Source organism: Ursus maritimus, unplaced genomic scaffold (assembly GCF_017311325.1).
Source record: "Ursus maritimus isolate PB19 unplaced genomic scaffold, ASM1731132v1 scaffold_11, whole genome shotgun sequence".
Taxonomy (NCBI): Eukaryota; Metazoa; Chordata; class Mammalia; order Carnivora; family Ursidae; genus Ursus; species Ursus maritimus.
In genome coordinates, this window is record NW_024423453.1 from 32,352,847 (window position 1) to 32,371,163 (window position 18,317).

Here is an 18,317-nt window from a genome sequence, read left to right on the forward strand (position 1 = left end):
TGTTGTGGCTAGAGGGACAGGGGAGGGTGTTGACAAAAGAGAAGTCAAGCACATGAACAGGCATCAGGCCCTTTTCCTTACTCCAGCACAACACCAGCTCCAATTGAATTTTTTTGAATACTGAAATTCCATGTACAGTTCTGTATGGAAAAAAAAAAAAGTTTCTGCTGCTAAAAAAAAATAAAATAAAATAAAGTTAGGCTTAAGATCACTAAAATAGAACATCATTTAAAACGGAGAAAGTTTATCTTCTATTTAAAACATAGTTTTAAAGCCTACTGATGATGTGTTCAAAGAGGAATTTCAACAGGGGGAATATTTGCTCTGAGCCTATGAGTGTGGCAGACTTGTTTTATTCACCTTTTTTGTCCTACCACAGTCCTTACTTTGTGGGAAGTATTCAATATAGGCCTGTGGACCGACTGAATGCAAGGTTTGCTTGCAGACCGTTGTTCTTACATTTTCCTGAAATTTGAGAGAAAAGTCAGAATATAATCTAACCTAAAGTAGAATGTTGAGCTCTGTCCCAGTTAAAATGAATAAATGCCACAGATAAATGAGACACGGTTGAGTCCTCTAACCTTGTATGATCTAGGTCTGTAACTCTGGATTAGTCACGTCTTCTTTAGGGATGGAGAAAGATTTAAAAATGTATCTTCATATGGCATTTCTTATTGTGATGGTTAATTTATGTGTCAATTTGGCTGGACCACAAGGCGTCCATATATTTAGTTAAATGCTATGGTAGGGGTTTCTGGGTGACATTAACATTTGAATTGGTATATTGAGTAAAGCTCTTGCCCTCACTACTTTGGGTGGGCCTCATCCAATCAGTTGAAGGTGAATACAGCAAAAAGCCATCCCCTCCCTGAGTAAGAGAATTCCTCTTGACAGACTGACTTTGAATTGCGACACTGGCTTTTTCTTGCCTTTGCAATCAAATTGAAACACTCACCTTTCCTGAGCTTTAAAATCACTGGCCTTTGGATTAGCACTGTATCATAGACTCTCCTGTGTCTCCAACTTGTGGACTCACCCTGAAGATGTTAAGACTTGTCAGCCATCATAATTATGTGAGCCAGGTCCTTATAATAAATCTCTCTGTCTCTGTTTCTGTCTCTCTCTCTCTCGCTCTACACACACACACACACACACACACACACACACGGTATTAGTTCTGTTTCTCTGGGGAACACTCACTAATACACTAACTATACAGGGATTCTATCACAAAGGTGCAAAAGTTCCTGTCTGGTGCCAAAAGTTGGGGAAAGGGGATGAGATGGAAAAATCTAGAATACGGTTCAGGCTCTTTCATGGTCTTTTAGCTTTCTCACCATTATTTTACAGATATTCTTGGCTAATCTTCAACAAAGAGGAAAGAATATGCAATAGGAAAAAGTCTCTTGAACAAATGGGTTGGGAAAACTGGACAGCTACATGCAAAAGAATGAAACTGGACCACTTTCTTATACCATCACTCGAAATGGATTAAGGACCTAAATGTGAGACACGAAACCATGAAAATCCTAGAAGAGAGCACAGGCAGTACTTTCTCTGACATCGGCCACAGCAACACCCTACTAGATTTCTTCAAAAGGAAAATGACCTCAGAGACGCTTAGCTCGTGTAAGGGACATTCACAAGAAATCTCTGTAGTGCTGAGGCCAAAGCTCCACGTGGGAACACCTAATTTTATTAGAATCGTGAACCTGGAATAATAAAAATTTAAAATCTGGGTGTGCAAATTCAGAAATTTCTGAAATTACAAAAAGTAGTCATTGTACTAAAGAGTGCCTGAGAATCATAGTTAATTCATTTATAAGAATGTAGTAAGACCTAAGAGCCTGATAAAAATTTACATACCAAAGGCTATGGCCCAGTAAAAAAGGAATTAAGATGTTATTTGAAATTGTTATTATCCTAGTAGATAGAAATATTTCCCTACAATGGGCTGCACGATACCATTCTGTAGAATCAAGACAGCTCTACAACTTCCCCAGAGCCTTCTGGTAGTTACTGTACTGACACTGCATGTGGGCGCACGCGGGTGCAAAGTCTAATAGCCAAGCTGCTCTCATTCATTAGACCAAATCAGACCTTAAAACAAATGCAAAAGAAGTCATAACAGAATTTACCCATCAGGAAAAAAAATTAAATACTAAACAGTCAAAGACCCGATGACATACATGACTGGTGGGCGGCTTCAATTTCATAAAGTGGTTGGGAGACACCATAAAATTGAACAAAGTTCAACCAGATGTCAAGTTTCACAATATTTTTCACAGTATGTTCAACCCACAATTCAAACCGTCTGTGCTTTAACCCATATGGGGATAAAAATGGCATCCATAAATCACAGGCTTTTTTTAAAAAGTGCGTTTACAAAAATGACGATGTGGTTAGGCTGCAGTCTGCGAGTCACTCTTTCACTGAAAAATGACTGGCTATTCTCCATGGTCATTCACTCTGATTTTCACCTGACATTAAAATAAGTGGCTGTTGTACCGTACACTCAGGAAGGTTCCAGGTTATGTGCAAAGACTAAACGTTGGAACACAGTAACTACAGGATGTAGCTGTGATCACAGAAGCAGCATGTACCGATAAATAGCCAGATTCCATCATTTCACTTTAGGTAACTGTGTTAGAAAAAAAAAAAAAAAGAGGGATAATAAACATGTCTTATTCCACCCCTAAAAGTTTATTTGCTGTGCCTGATAAAGGTGATTCGGTGCTCATTTACTTCTGAGTAACATCTTATTTACACTTTGAAGTCTGTTTTAAAGTCATCAAATGTGGATGACATCTTTTTTTTTTTTTAATATCTTAAAGCTCGGTGTTCTGAGCTGATGTTTAAAGTGGTGGCACATAATGTGAATTTTCTCTGAAATCCACATTTATTAATTACATGCCTGTCCATTCTGGGTACCCAAGAAAACTACTAACTGTACCTGAAAGTTCAACTGGCAAAGCAAGAAAATATGCCGGCACTCTTGGCACCCTTTCATTATTCCTGCCCATGATTTCAGAAATTGAAAACATTTCTGGGTGTTTTCCCTTCCAATTTCCATCCCTGGACCTGGAGTGCAGATATCACCCAGTTCAGTTTCACAAGGAGATGGCATTCAAGTGGCTCCACCAAATGCTTGGCAGTAGGGTTCTTTGGTGGACACCATAAAGCTTTCCAGGTAATCAAAAATACTTCTGTACAGAATGTATCTCTTTTTCTATGTTCAAAGCAATCCTTGCAGATCATTGTTTCAGAGCTGGACTAAGCACAATTGAACATTCAGTTGCAGTAGGCACATTTCAAGCACTCAGTAGCCACAAAGCTATCATCCTTGACAGTCTGCTATAGGACATTTCCATTATCATGGAAAGTTCTATTGAGCAACATCGCTCTAGACAGATGAGAAGAACAGAATTGAGAAGTGATTTGTTCAATGCCATATTGCTAGTAAGTGGCAGAATCAAGACTTGTTGCCCAAGTTCTGTGACTGTAAATCTTATTCTCTTTTTTATTTTAATTGCTGGGGAGTATGGCTTCTTCCTGAATGGGAGGATTGAAATCTCTCACCTGAGGGATTCATCTGAATGCCACTTCCATCCAGCTCAACAGAGGGCTCATTCAAATATTTTGCTGAAGTGTTCACTTACCAGCCAGCTGTGGCTACCATAATTGCCAAGAATGTCAACAACAGAACAAAATTCTTATTTATTTTCTATTCATTTAACAAATATTTATGCAGTGTTTATTATGCTTATTTATGCCAAGCACTGTAATAAAAACTTTACAAATATTCATTCATTCAATATGCACAACAACTCATTGGAATAGGTGTTATTATTATTATCCTCATTTTATGAATGAGGAAATTGAGACTTAGAGATGATCAGTAATTTACCCAAGGTCCCCCAGATTGTAAGTAACAGAACTGGGATTAAGCCCAGGAGCTATGTCTTTGGTGTCCATGTTTTAAACTACTATGCCAAATGGACTCTTCATTAGAAACATTATACAACCTCATTCCCACTAAAATCACTACACAGAATGTGTATCTTGATACTAACATCTTGGAAGAAAAGAACAAGAAACCTTCTATCTTTTACCTGCAAGGGTAAAATAGAAAGCTTGATGTTAACATTCTCATTCTCCACATTAAATTCTAATGGGCAGGAAGAAAGGAGAGTTTTATATTGTAGCCCTTCTTTTTCAAATTACAGATGCCACTGTTGGTTATTCCACATTTGAGATGTCCAGTAAAGCTCTCTGTGGTTATGGAAACGTTTCATAGCTGTGCTATTTAATATCATCGCTACCAGCCATATGTGACTATTAAGCATTTAAAAGGTAACTAAGGTAACTAAGGAATGGAATTTTAAATTTCATTTAATTTTAACAAATTTTAACTTAAGTTTAAATCACCATATGGGGCACATGTTTATTGTACTGGATGGTATGGACCCAGATGGTTCAAGTGAGAACCAACCAGGGCTCCTTTTTTTATTTCTAAACCTCATGTGCACCTGCTATTCCCTGTATTGATGACATATACTGACCTGTTCAGTCATGTAGGCCAGAATGCTTGAGTCATCCTTGAGCACCTTACCTCCGGATATAATCCACCATGGAGTCCTGTTGATTTTAGCTGCTTAAAAACTTGCAGGTGTATGTGTATTTCCCCATTTCTCCCACCACCGTCCTGGTCTAAGCCACCATTATCATCAGCCGAGGTGACCACAATATCCCCTAAATTGTTTTATCCCTGCATGTGTGCCTCCCTTTTTCTAAACACAATCACGGCATTCTCTGCTAACAGTTTCAGTTGTTCTTAGGAAAAATGTTACATTCCTGAGGGCTTACTATATGCTAGGTAGTTTGCTAGATTCTTGAAATAGCATAAGAAAATTGACAAGTTCTCCCTTTTCTGTGGCCCAGAAGGCCCTAATTGATCTGCAGCCTGACTCTCATTCCAAGATCACTGTCTCAGCTCCGAACACACCAGCTTTGTGGCTGAAGACATGCCAAGTCTGCTTTTCTGCCCCCTGGGGATGTGTGCTACTGGTATAGTGTACATATCTTTGGGATGTGCTAGGTTAGCAAGCTAAAGGAAATTAAAATAAATTACAGACTCAGTTGTGTGTCTGAAGCTCTATAGCACTCAGCTGAGATCAACGACAATACTCGCTTTGATATATGCAGTGGCTACTGTGTACATGATTCTTTACATAGATGGCAGGAGTGGTTTCCACATATTAAAGGCCTATGTATGAGCACACCAGGCATTTTTTATCAATGCTTCACTTTAAACCTTAATATCACCATGTGCGTTCATTATTTAATCCCTTCTTTACAGTTGAGAAAACTGAAAATTAGAGCAGTTAGGTAAATTGTGCCATGTTACATAGCTATTAAGTGGAGTCTGGGGAAGCCAGCTTTCAAATCCAGAGTTGCACTTATACACACACACACACACACACACACACCTCAAAACAAAACCCTAGACTGTCCTGATTGTTCATATAATTAACACAGTAGTTTTGTAAGACAATGATAATGTGATTACCTATAAAAATCTGGAAATTGGAAGAGTAATTTTCTATAATCAGAAGCATGTATTGAGCGGCAGATATAGGTTTTTGAACTAAGGTCCGTAAGAATTCCAATTCTGTGTTTTTTCATTACAACACACTTTCCCCCTGCTCAATCCATTTTAAATCAAGAATCTTGGCACAATAGAAAAAAAACTCTAAATGAGTTTTGCCATATTCAGTCCCGTGCAGATATTGTAATACCCAAACAGCAAAATAAAACACATACTTCTACCGCCAGCTTGATGATACTAAGCGCTCTATAGGACCTCTCATTACGTGATACCAAGAACCCATAATGATGAACGTAATGGCACACAGCATCTGCCCTCAGCATGGGGACACGGTAGGGCTAGCGCACTTTCCATGATAAGTAACCTACCACCTAGTATTCCAACTGAGCATCAACATTGCATGAAGAAAAATGAAACAGAAGAAATAACACTAATCAGCTATGAATCGCCAGTGGAGTCCTCACATAATATTTCTTGTTCCTTATCTTTGGATCTTTAGGACCTAAGATTTTTCTCAGAGAAAGAAAGCAAGAGAGAGAAAAAATACCAAGAGAAAAAAAATGAAAGAGCACGCTATAAAACATCCATGAGATTCATTGGTTTGAGGTCTATTTGATATAGATGAGGCTTAAACAGAATGGCTAGCTCCCTATCACTTTCCCCACTAATCAAAGTTTCTTTAAGGTCTGTAAAGATTTTCAGTGTGCCTTTATTTCATCCAAGTATGCAAATGTCGGTAGACCTCTCACAAGGCATGCTCTTCAGCCATGCCAGAATACATAAGGCATAGAACGAGGCTGGAGAAGTAAGTAGACACAGGATCCTGCCTGCCTTGTAGGCCATGCGAAGGGGAAGCCTTGTCTGTTGATAAATCTTGAGACAAAGTACATAAATTGTATTTCAAAATGTTAGACCATGTCAAATGGACAGGCTGGGTCACTATGTTGTACAATCCTATTGCATATCTTTTTATATAGTGAGGACGTTTTTGAAAAAGAATTTACCTGGATATATTCTAATTCTAGTTTCTAATTCTGAATATATAATTTTAACACTTTTAAAAAGGCACTTCTGTAATGTTATCAGTCTGAGAGAAATGAACGTTTTTATGAAATTCATGAAGTGCGTTATGATAAGGTACAAGGTGAGAAATATCTTCTGCCTTTCTCTCAAACTAGATATAATGCTTAGGAAACCAATTTAACAGCATATGATAATATTTAAGTAAGCATGGTGAACATGTCTCTCAAACATTTATCTCTGTGCAGGAACCAGGCTTCCAGCCTGGGATTTCAAAATATCATACCGACAATCTGTTTCATATATAAGAGTATACTACGTTCAAGAAATAGATTTAGGATCTAGGTATATATCTACATAGATACAGATTTATAATACAGCTATACAATATAGAATACAGAACACTCGAAAATATAGTGTTGAAAAAACTGCTTGCCTTCAATGATATACAACATTTTATCACTACAAACTTAGTGTATGTATCATATTTACAAACACTAAATATAAGACAAGTTATGTACATTCTCCCAAAGAAGTAGTAGTAAAACTTTATATGTTCCAAACACTATCACATTTTTCCCTACTAAAGCATTTTGGTACATATCTTTTATATTTTATTTACAAGATTGCTTCTCTGCATCATACACACAATATTTATATGTTTTATATAAAACCTAAGAAAGTCTTAAAGTTAATTCTTATAAAATATTCTTTCTTTTCCTCTAAACTCCCAACATACATGCCAGAAAGTTTCTCTCTTGCCCTACCCCTGGGATCAAACGAGGAAAATATATGATATAAATCAAACTATTTCTTTTCCTGAAGAGTTTTATAGACCATGGAGTTCATTTTCACTGAATACTTCATTTCTTTAAAACTCTTTGTACCAAGATAGGTTTTCAAACTCATCTTATAGTGTAGAAAGGGATACTTTTTTGATAAAGCCAAACACTATATGGTCCCAGAACCTCCCACCTAAACGTATATTGTGCACACCATGATTTAATACTATATTTCTAGCTGTCATGAAGCATCAACACTACAAGTGCCATCATTTTATCTACTAACTAACATATTTCAATGTAGACTGAGCACAGCAAACCTTTGAAGTAGGACAAAATCCAAAGAAAACACTCAACATAAACAAAATATGTGGCAACACTAAAACAAACTATAAAAATTTTATAGGTGGTAGTTTGGCAAGACCTACATAACTTGTCTGTGTGCAACCCAAGCTGAAAGACTGTAAAACTTAAAGCATTATAAACAGAGGCAAAGACACACACACACACACACACACACACACACACACACTTCCTGTGTTAGGATCTCTGAGTTGTCTTTAACATGTCATTCTCCTGTCCTTTTCCATTACAACAACTCTATAATAAGCCGGTTGCCATTTCTCCCTACCCTTCAGGCATGCTAGATCAAAGAATTGGTTTGCTTTTTAATTACTAATTCCTTACGTGTAATTTAGTAAACTGCTCAAAAGCAAGGTGTTATACCGAGTACTTTGTAAGCAGAACCTTCCCCTCTTCCCTTCCCAATACATTATTCGAAGAATGGTTCTCAAGAGGTTAAATATCAAGGTATCTCAAGGAAATTCCTATTGGAAATCTGCTATTTATAATATTTTCAATCAGATTGTGTGAGTCTGTAATGTGAGCCATGGATTTTAAGAAGATAAAGTCACAGGCAGAAAAACCACTGATAGACCGTTGCACTATCATAGGCAAGACATGATGGTGGTGGGGTTTACAGTAGGTGGAGTGAACATGTAAAAAAATGAGTAAATGAGTTCATTATGTTGTGCACCTGAAATTAATATAATGTTATATGTAAATTACACCTCAAAAAAAAAAGAGAAAAATAAAACAGAAATAAAAGCAGCATGTAATCCATGAAAGAAGTGTGTTTCAAAAAAAGAAAGATGATAAGGACCAAACCAGAAATAACAGACAACAGGAAGAGTAGAATTGACAAGTCCACAAAAATTCTCTTTCAAAAAATCAATGAAGTATATTAATCCTTATAATAAGCATACAAAAGCTACATGAAAAAGTGACAATAGTGTATTTGTATGCATAAAAGATTTTAGCAGGCCATATTCTTGAATGTGAAGAGCAAATACTCCAAATATGTCAGTTCTTTTGAAGGTAATGTTGTTGTTGTCACTGTTTAATTTTAATTACTTTAGTGATGACAATGGAGAGACATGGAAACTGGCAAGTATTATAAGAAGGTGAGAAAGAAATAGAACACTGAAAAAGGGATATTGAAGAAATTATCTAAGTTTTCAGAAATGTGGCTAATTTGGCATTCTATTTTATAAATGTAATCAAATAAATTTCAGATAATTAAAATGTAAAATGTAAAATAATTAAACAAAAATGTTGAAAGTATTAATACTGAACTAAACTCAAAATAAAGACAAACTTTCTAAGTATCTCAAAGGCCACATGGAGCCCATGGCATCTCAGTGGTTATCTGTCACCCCATCATAGAAACCACTAGGCATCCAAAAGACACTACAGGAATCGAGGATCTTTTTGTCACTGTCGCCACGAAAACACAGTAAGCCCATCTTCATTTACCTACACCTTTTCTTGAGGTAGGGAAGGAGGAAAACTTAAATTCTAAATAACTGGTAGCTTTCAAAGGCAAAAGAAAACAGAACAGTCATCCATAATTTTTTAGACCAAGCCTGAGGGAGGGAGAACTAAATTCTGAATAGACTGTAATGTTTGAAAGTAAACTGCATAAATTAAAAGAAATCAAGATATGGTTAACTGGCAAGTCTATTCTCTGTTATTTATTTGTAAGGGGTTCTGTATTTGCTTTCTATTGCTATGTAGCAAATACCTATTCTAAATCCATCATCCAGAGATAACCATTGTTAATATGTTCATATTTGTATAAGTAATGCTCTAGTATATATCTAGTCTATTTTTCATTCTAGTCTTTTTAGGTATCAGTAAAAATTTAGATGCAATAATTTTCACTGATTAGTAGCCCACACTTTTATTTAACATTATGTAGTAGAATCACAGATGTATTCATAATACAGCTCAGATATGCAAGGAAAACTAAGCATGATACCAGGGCATGACGGTCACGGGGACCAAAATTTCACTTCCCATAGGAAGGCTTATGACGATGAGAGTAGATGCAAAAAATAAAGACACAATATCCCTTTTGGGTGGTAAATTTAGAGGCATTTCACATTTTCTTTTCTATATTTTCTTTATTTTTTACTATACGATTTTCTGTAGTGTGCACATATTGTTTTTTATGGAAAAATCCAATGTAATGTAATACAATTTTCCCAGGAAAGATTTCCAAGCATGCAAAAGAAGCAGTTTGCACTGTTTAGAAGTGTTGAAGGACAATAGCACTAGGACACCCATAGTCTTCATCAAACAAGGTAAGAGAGTTCATCTGCGTTTTGGGGTTTAGAAGGGAGGGTGAGGCAAATAAAATACTTTCTGGGATCTGAGTAAGACTAGGGTTAAAAGAAGCTGAGAAAAGGACATCAGAGTAAAGCTCTGAACAGGCTGGAGATTCCATCCAGCCAAGAGAAATGATGTAAGTTCTTTTGTGGGATAAAGCCCACTCTTATATTTTTAATCTATTATATTATGTTATATCATATAAATTTTATAACATAATTTAATTTTTATATTATGTCAATTTATAGTATATTATAAATATAATTCTTAATGAAATTATTTTCTCATTGGATGGTATAGATCTTCAAGTAAATTTTTCAAGGAAGTTTTGTAAGCGGCGTTTTTTGAGCTCCTGCATATTTATGTCACTTCCATCACTTTCATTCATAAAATATTCATAACCTGGCCCTATACAATAAAGTGGGGCCACAGGCTTTTCCTCTCAAAAGCAGTAGATGTTATTCTGTGGGCTTCTGCAGGCAAATGTAACGTTACCCTGATTTTACCATGTCAAAGAAAAAAAACCACCAAGGCTGCCTGAGTTTTTACTGTTTTCTTTCAAGCTTTTGCATGGGTTCTTCTTCCACAGGAACACTTCAAATTATTTGGTAGTGTCCAGCTCTGTGCCTTGTACATCTAACATCTTTTCTCTCATCATTCTGAACATTTCTCACCCTCGTTAGGCATTTGAGATGAGCTTGTCATGTTTGCCTTCCACATTACTGATACAATTTCTCAGTGTCAGATCTGTTCTTTCCTGCCTCCTCTGTGGACTCAATTTGGTTGCTTCATTTTAAAATTTCGTTATTCCACTCTATTTTACAGCATTTCCCCTAAAGGATGATAATTATTTTCTTATGGATTTCTGATTCTGTTTCATAATAACCAAACCTTCTTACACTCTACTGAGATGGCTCGTCAGTTTTCCTTTTTTTTTTTTTTCCTATTTTTCCTAGTTCCCTTTTGAGTCTTCAGCATGATTTTTTCCCTCTCCTCTTCTTTACAAAGTGTGAAAGATTCAAATTTGCTTTTTAAAAACTACTTATAAGAGATTTACACAGAAAAGGTGATGGAGAAAGCAGATGACATATAGAATACACTTCTCACAGTGCATAGCCAACTTTCAGATCTATCAGATTTTTATAGAGTTTAGTTTTAAGGATTGAAATGGGCTTTTTCTCCTCTGAACAGTTCCCAGTGTATACTGATGACAGTTCCTAGTTTTGTTCTTAGCAATGGAACTTCCTGTTTGGAGGCCCTGGTCCTCTGTCTCCACCAAAACTGCCCACTAGCCCCTTCTCTATGTGCTGGTGATTTTTTTCTCCTATAAATGTACAGGAAAAAAGAGGTACAAAGGGAAGAGAACAGGGTAAGTGGACAACACTTTGGTGTGTTAAAAAATAATAAAACTAATTATAGAGGCTATGCCTACTAAAATTGCTTTTTAATACTAATCCCTTATGTATTATGATTATGAAGTAATTTAGTAAACTTCTCAAAAGCAAGGTGTTATCCTGAGTACTTTGTAAGCGGAACCTTCCCTCTTCCCTTCCCAACACATAATTCTAGTATGGTTCTCAAGAGGTTAAATAAGAGATTTAAACAGAAAAGGTGGTGGAGAAAGCAGACGGTATATGGAATAGGCTGCTTTCTCCTTATTCCCTACTCGTTATTTCCCCCTGGGATTTACTGTCAGTGAATGGATAGACAGAGAGATATTCACGGGAGTGGAGAGAAGCTAGGGGTTAAAGACAGCACTGTGGAGGACTCCAAAGTAGTAGACATGTAGAGGGTCAGCTGCTCAGCCTTTAAGGGAGTCTCTAAACTGATGACAAAAGACAGACCGAGTCAGGGCACCTGAGTGCCTCAGTCAGTTAAGTGTTTGACTCTTGATTTCAGCTCCAGTCATGATCTTGAGATCCTGAGATCGAGCCCCATGTCAGGCTCTTCTTATTTGAAGAAATAAGCAGGGAGTCTGCTTGGGATTTTCTCTCTCCCTCTCCCTCCGCACCTACCCCTACTCTTTCTCAAATAAATAAGTAAATAAATAAACAAAAACAGACAGACTGGGGAAATATTAGGAGTCTTTCTCTTCGTTCTCTTTCTCATTAGCTTGCCGTGTTTTTAGATGAAATAGCATTAGTGGTCTGTCAACTAAGATTTGCAACCCTGGGCACCTGCGTGGTTCAGCCGGTTAAGCATCTGCCTTTAGCTCAGGTCATGATCCAGGGGTCCTGGGATTGAGCCCTGCATGGGGCTCCCTGCTCAGCAGGGTGTCTGCTTCTCCCTCTGCACCTCCCCCTGCTCATGCTCTCTCTCTCTCAAAAAAAAAAAAAAAGATTTTCAACGCCAAAACATTATTCTAATAATTAGCCATTATGTTATAAATAGTATGTAGTATAATAATAAGGTAGTACTGGGCGCCTGGGTGGCTCAGTCAGTTAAGCATCTGCCTTCGGTTCAGGCCATGATCTCAGGGTCCTGGGATTGAGCCCTGCATTGGGCTCCCTAGTCAGTGGGGAGTCTACTTCTCCCTCTGCCTCTGTCCCTCTCCCTGCTTGTGCTCTCTCTCGCTCTCTCTCTCGAATAAATATTTTCTTAAAAAGGTAGTATTATTTTTTATTTTAATAATGTGGTAGTATGCTAATAGATTTCCATGTTTTGTGGGTAGTCATAATCTGGTTTAGATCAATACAACATGCTTGGGGACCATAGAGTCTACCGAAAGGGTACACTACTATTAAGTAACTAACTTGGTGTATTAATGTGAACACAGGCCAGAGATCCAAATTTTAGACATTTCACACTTTGCTATGTATTTCAGCAATTGCAAATGTTACAAAAATATTTGCCAATTTTCTGAAATTTATGGCCTTAACAGTATTTAATATAATGTAGTACTCAGCATTTTTAAAGTCACTAGAGGTTTATAAGGCGGAAAAAATAAGTTGTTTGAGTTGTCACGGCTCAGAGATAATCTTATTAACAATATCAGTTCCCAGATCTTTTCTTTTTATTATGGCAACAGATTTAAGTTTGCTGTACAGCAACACTGTCCACTCATATAGCATACTTTATCAGTCATCTAAGGCGGCGCCTGGGTGGCACAGTCAGTTAAGCATCTGACTCTTAATTTCAGCTCAGGTCATGATCTCAGGGTCGTGAGACTAAGCCCCACATTGGGCTCTCTCTCTCCCCCTGCCCCTCCCCTGCTCGCTCTCTCTCAAAAATAAATAAATAAATAAATAAATAAATAAATAAATAAATAAATAAATAAATATAAACAAAGAGTTTTTAGACCAAAAATATCTGAAACTCTTGTTACAGATGAGTAGTCCAAAGAAGAGTCAAGTAGGAATTTCTTACAGAAACAGTAATTATAAGCAGATGATGTAAAGACAAAAGGATCATTAGCACGGTTGAAAATCAGGTTATTAGCTAGATACCAATTATATAATAGAAATATAACGCAAGCCATGAATGAGAGTCATATGTGTAATTGTAAACTTTCTAGTAGTCATATTTTGAAAGTTAAAAAAGCAGATGAAATTAATATATTTTATTGAACCCTAATATACTCTAAATTTTAATATTTCATTATAAAGTCAACCTTTTTCTGTTTGTGTGATAAGAATTCAAAATCTGTATTGTATACTTAAAGAATATCTTAAATTGGGCTAGTTGCTTTCAAATGATTAACAGCCACACAGGGTTAGTGGCCACCAATACTGGACCATTGCAAGTCTAGGTTTTTATGTTATAATCATACTTTGAGAAAAAAATGTTTTATAGGAAAAATAGTGCGAGAGACAATCATAAATTATCTTCTCTTACCTACACAAATCTTCTTTTATGTGAAGAGAAATCAATTCCTTAGGAATATGAAAAGAAAGTATGCTCTCTGACATCTGCTCCCGAATTCGCATCCACTTATTGTCAGATGTGGGAAATCTATATAATTTACACACTGGGTTCTTCAGCACTGGGACGGAAGAAAAAACAAAAGGTTAGTAGTTAAATTATAAATATATGCCCATTAGATAAAGATCAATTAACAAAATTATTAATCAGTGTACCATTGTAATTATTTATTTAATCAAGAATTTGTTTTTATCATAATTCACTAGTGTGTTTGAATTTCTAAGAATTTTGTTCTTCTATTTTTTTCAGTAGCTTCTGGGACATGCAGTCTTTATTAAATTAAAAAATGATATGACAAATTCCAATTCATAAATATGGCCATTGTGATTCTCTAGTTTATCACCTATTAATTTCTTTGTCTTCTAAAGATTTTGTTAAAGCATATGTATTTATAAATATACATGAAATATATGTATTTATATATAATACACACAAAAATTCTATTTCTTACTTTCTTCTGATAATTGTTAGCCAACTTTGCTCACTTATACAGTAGATGAGAACTGACATGTTATTTTAGAGGTTTCAAATGGCCCCACTACTAAAACGTTTTATTTCTTAAATGCCAGGAAGGTTCATTCCTTGGCTTAAGAGCTATTACAATTCAAATATTCTGCATACTTTAGTGCCAATGAGTCAATAACATGCTTTCCTAATGCCACATATTCCCAGAAGCAAGACCAGGAGGCTGTGAACAAACTATATTTGTGGGTGGGAAGTGTTTTGGGAGAAAGTAACAAGATCATGCCATCAAGCATTTTAAAAGATTTAGAGAAAAAGTAGAGGGCCAGATATTAAGATAATACTTGATACTTTTTTCATGAGGCCTCCTACCACACTCCCAAACCATTTATTTCAGGGGAGAAATTTATATCCACTGCTATTGAGCAACGAATGCTTTTGTTACACTCATACACCAAAGCTTAATGGGCATTAAAATATCAGTCAATTGCCAGTCAAGTATCTACAATTATTTGACTCCAGTTTACCAATAAAGCTGATTTAAAACAAAATTTGATATTAAAATGGAGCATGGGTTGTCTGGGCCAGTTCTCCTCAATGTATACGGTAAAATTCCTTTCAAAAGTTTAATGTCCTATATGACCATATCTCACTCACTACTTGGGTAAATATACAATAGCTTTCTGAACATTAAAATGAGGATCTAGTCATCTGTTCCTCTACAATCATCCATTCTCAGAAGTATAGTCTAGACAGTATCATTATCAGAATTGATGCTACATCAGAAACCTTGGTTTCAGACATCCCATTCTTCAACAACTAGACTCAAAGTTTCCTGTATACCTACCTATCCACTACAAAGAATTAGCCAAAGTGTTTACTTTTCAAAAGCACCAATAGAAGCTGGAAGACAGTAGAATATTTCCAGTACGTTGAGTGAAAATATTTAAAATCTAGAGTTGTGGGGTGCCTGGGTGGCACAGCGGTTAAGCGTCTGCCTTCGGCTCAGGGCGTGATCCCTGTGATCTGGGATCAAGCCCCAAATCAGGCTCTTCTGCTATGAGCCTGCTTCTTCCTCTCCCACTCCCCCTGCTTGTGTTCCCTCTCTCGCTGGCTGTCTCTATCTCTGTCGAATAAATAAATGAAATCTTTAAAAAAAAAAAATAAAATCTAGAGTTGTATGTCCAGTTAAAAAAATAAAATAAAATCTTGAGTTGTATGTCCAAAGAGATTATATTTTTAACATAAATACTACCTCAAGTTTTATCAATTAGATTATATCACAGATCCATAGATAAAATTAACTGTATTTCTTTTCTTTCTTTTTTATTGAGGTGTGATTGACATATAACATTACATTAGTTTCAAGTGTACAATGTAATGATTCAATATTTGTACACTGTTGCAAAATGATCACCACAATAAGTCTAGTTAACATCTGTTACCATCATAGTTATAAATCTTTTTTCTTGTGGTGAGAACATTTAAGGTGTACTCTCTTAGTACTTTCAAATACAGTATTATTAACGATAGTCATCATGTTGTATATTATATCCCTAAGACTTACTTATTTTATAGCTGGAAATATGTATCTTTTGATGCCCTTCACTCATTTCAACCATTGCCACTACCTATCTCTGGCAAACCCCAAACTGTTCTCTGTATCTACGAGCTTAGTTTTTTGTTTAATTAGTTAATTAATTTAGATTCCCCATATAAGAGAAATCATATGATATTTATCTTTCTGTGTCTGACTGATCTCACTTAGCAGAATTCCTTTAAGGTTCATTCATGTTGTCACATATGGTAAGAGTTCATTCTTTTTTATGGCTGAGTAATATTCCATTATATATATCACACATTTCTTTCTCCATTCATCTATCAGTGGACACCAGTTATTTCCATGTCTTGGCTATTGTAAATAATGCTGCTATAAACCTGGGGGTACCAGATATCTTTTCAAGTTAGTGTTTTCATTTCCTTTGGATATATTCCCAGAAGTGGAATTGCTGGATCATATAGCAATTCTATTTTTAATTTTTTGAGGAACCTCCATACTGTTTTCCATAGTGCCTACACCAATTTACATTCCTACTAACAGTGTGCAAGGGTTCCCTTTTCTCTACACATCCTCTCTAACACTTGTTATTTCTTGTCTTTTTGATAATAGCCATTGTAATAGGTGTGAGGTGACCGTTCATTGTGGTTTTCATTTGCATTTCCCTGATGATTAGTTATCTTGAGCATCTTTTCATGTACCTGTTGGTCATCTGTATGTCTTTGGAAAAATGTTTATTCAGATCCTCTGCCCATTTTTTAAACTTATTGGTCTTTTTGCTATTGAGTTTTATCATTTTTTCATATATTTTGGATATTAGGCCTCATCAGATATATTTTCTTCCATCTGAAATAAAAACCAGCCAATAAAAGAAACTATGATATATCATTAATTTTTAAAGTGACAATGTTCCAAAGATGTAAGAATTTTACTACAACCTCTAATGTTCCATCTTTAGAGTTTGAGAAGAAAAAAAAGTAAGTATTGAATTCAACATAGTGTCAGTCAGGTTAAACCATTTATGGGATCTCATGAATTCTAATATAGCTAACATGATCAGGAATATAAACACATTCTTTTACAGTAAGACAAAAACTCTCTCTGAAATGTCTAAATTTTTTCTTAGTAACCTAAGTAAATATTCAATTACTTGGCTTATGAATACTCAGTATATGTGCTGCTTTTAAACCTCTGGGGTTTTTTTCTTCAAGATTATACAGAATTTTTGTAAGCATCCTTCATTTTTCTTGCCTTTTATAAAATAATAATTATTTTTTAGAAAATCTGTATTTTGAATCAAGTTACAAAATACAAAATTTTTCATCTTCTCCGTTATCCTAAAGCTAGTCCTTCCACTTTTGATTATAGTGTTTTTATTTTAATGCTTTTCAGTGCATTTAAATATAAATCTTCACTGAAATAGTTTTAAAATCAGAAATCAAGGGCAGTTGAATTAACGAGCTCCAGAACTCTCCTCTGACGACCTGGTACATATCATACAAGATTCTATGGGAAGGATGCTGTTTTTAAGGAAAACACTTGGGACAAATTTAAAAAAAAAAATCAGGCAACTTGATCATCCTAAAGAAAATCCCAATTATGTCTCCCATCTAACTTTCATGTTATAGGTTATGATCTTTTAAAACTCATAGGTCTCCAAACACTAGTACTAAATCAGGATTTCAATGTAGCTATAGTGGGATCCACCTTACAACCCAATTTGATCCAGCAGCATTCCTTATTAAACACCTACTAGGCACAAAGCAAGAACACCTACTCTGTATCTTAAAAATATCATATAAAGGAATATGACTTTAAAAATGAAAAAAAATATGGCCCAACTTTTTACTACCATGCAAATTTATTGCACTGGTTACAAAAATGACTAGATAAGATGTTCTTAACTCAAAATTCTTACTGTGTTGATAATGGGGAAATTTTATCCTCTCTACGTAGAAGTAAGGCATGGTATTCATGCACCAAATACTGGACAATGGATCATAAATGATGAATGCTTGTGTCAATTTTTTAAAAAAGTTTCTTCCCTATAGAAGCGATACAATTCTAACAATTCTGCATACTCATTCCAGCTATGGGAATGAGTCCATCACTTTCAGCCCTGGCTTTTCATTGATGCCAAGTTTTTCTTTATATAGAAGATGTATTTCTGACCATACAATAGGCCTGTCAACTCAGAATACTATCTAATATCTATTATAAATTCTTTAAAGAGAACTCTGTGTGCATGCTCATTTTTTTTCACTGCTTTTGTCAAAACAAGTGCTAAAAACATCAT

General features: G+C 35.6%; 1 protein-coding gene across 2 annotated transcripts in view; it reads right to left on the minus strand.

The window, feature by feature from the left end:
* The window catches only part of INPP4B (inositol polyphosphate-4-phosphatase type II B), a 501,415-nt gene that overhangs the window by 174,503 nt on the left and 308,595 nt on the right, over window positions 1-18,317 (minus strand). For both annotated transcript variants that reach the window (XM_008685432.2, XM_040626334.1), the window contains one exon: window positions 13,915-14,062. In XM_008685432.2, the coding sequence (XP_008683654.1) occupies window positions 13,915-14,062 (148 nt within the window). The remainder of the gene's footprint in view (window positions 1-13,914; window positions 14,063-18,317) is intronic.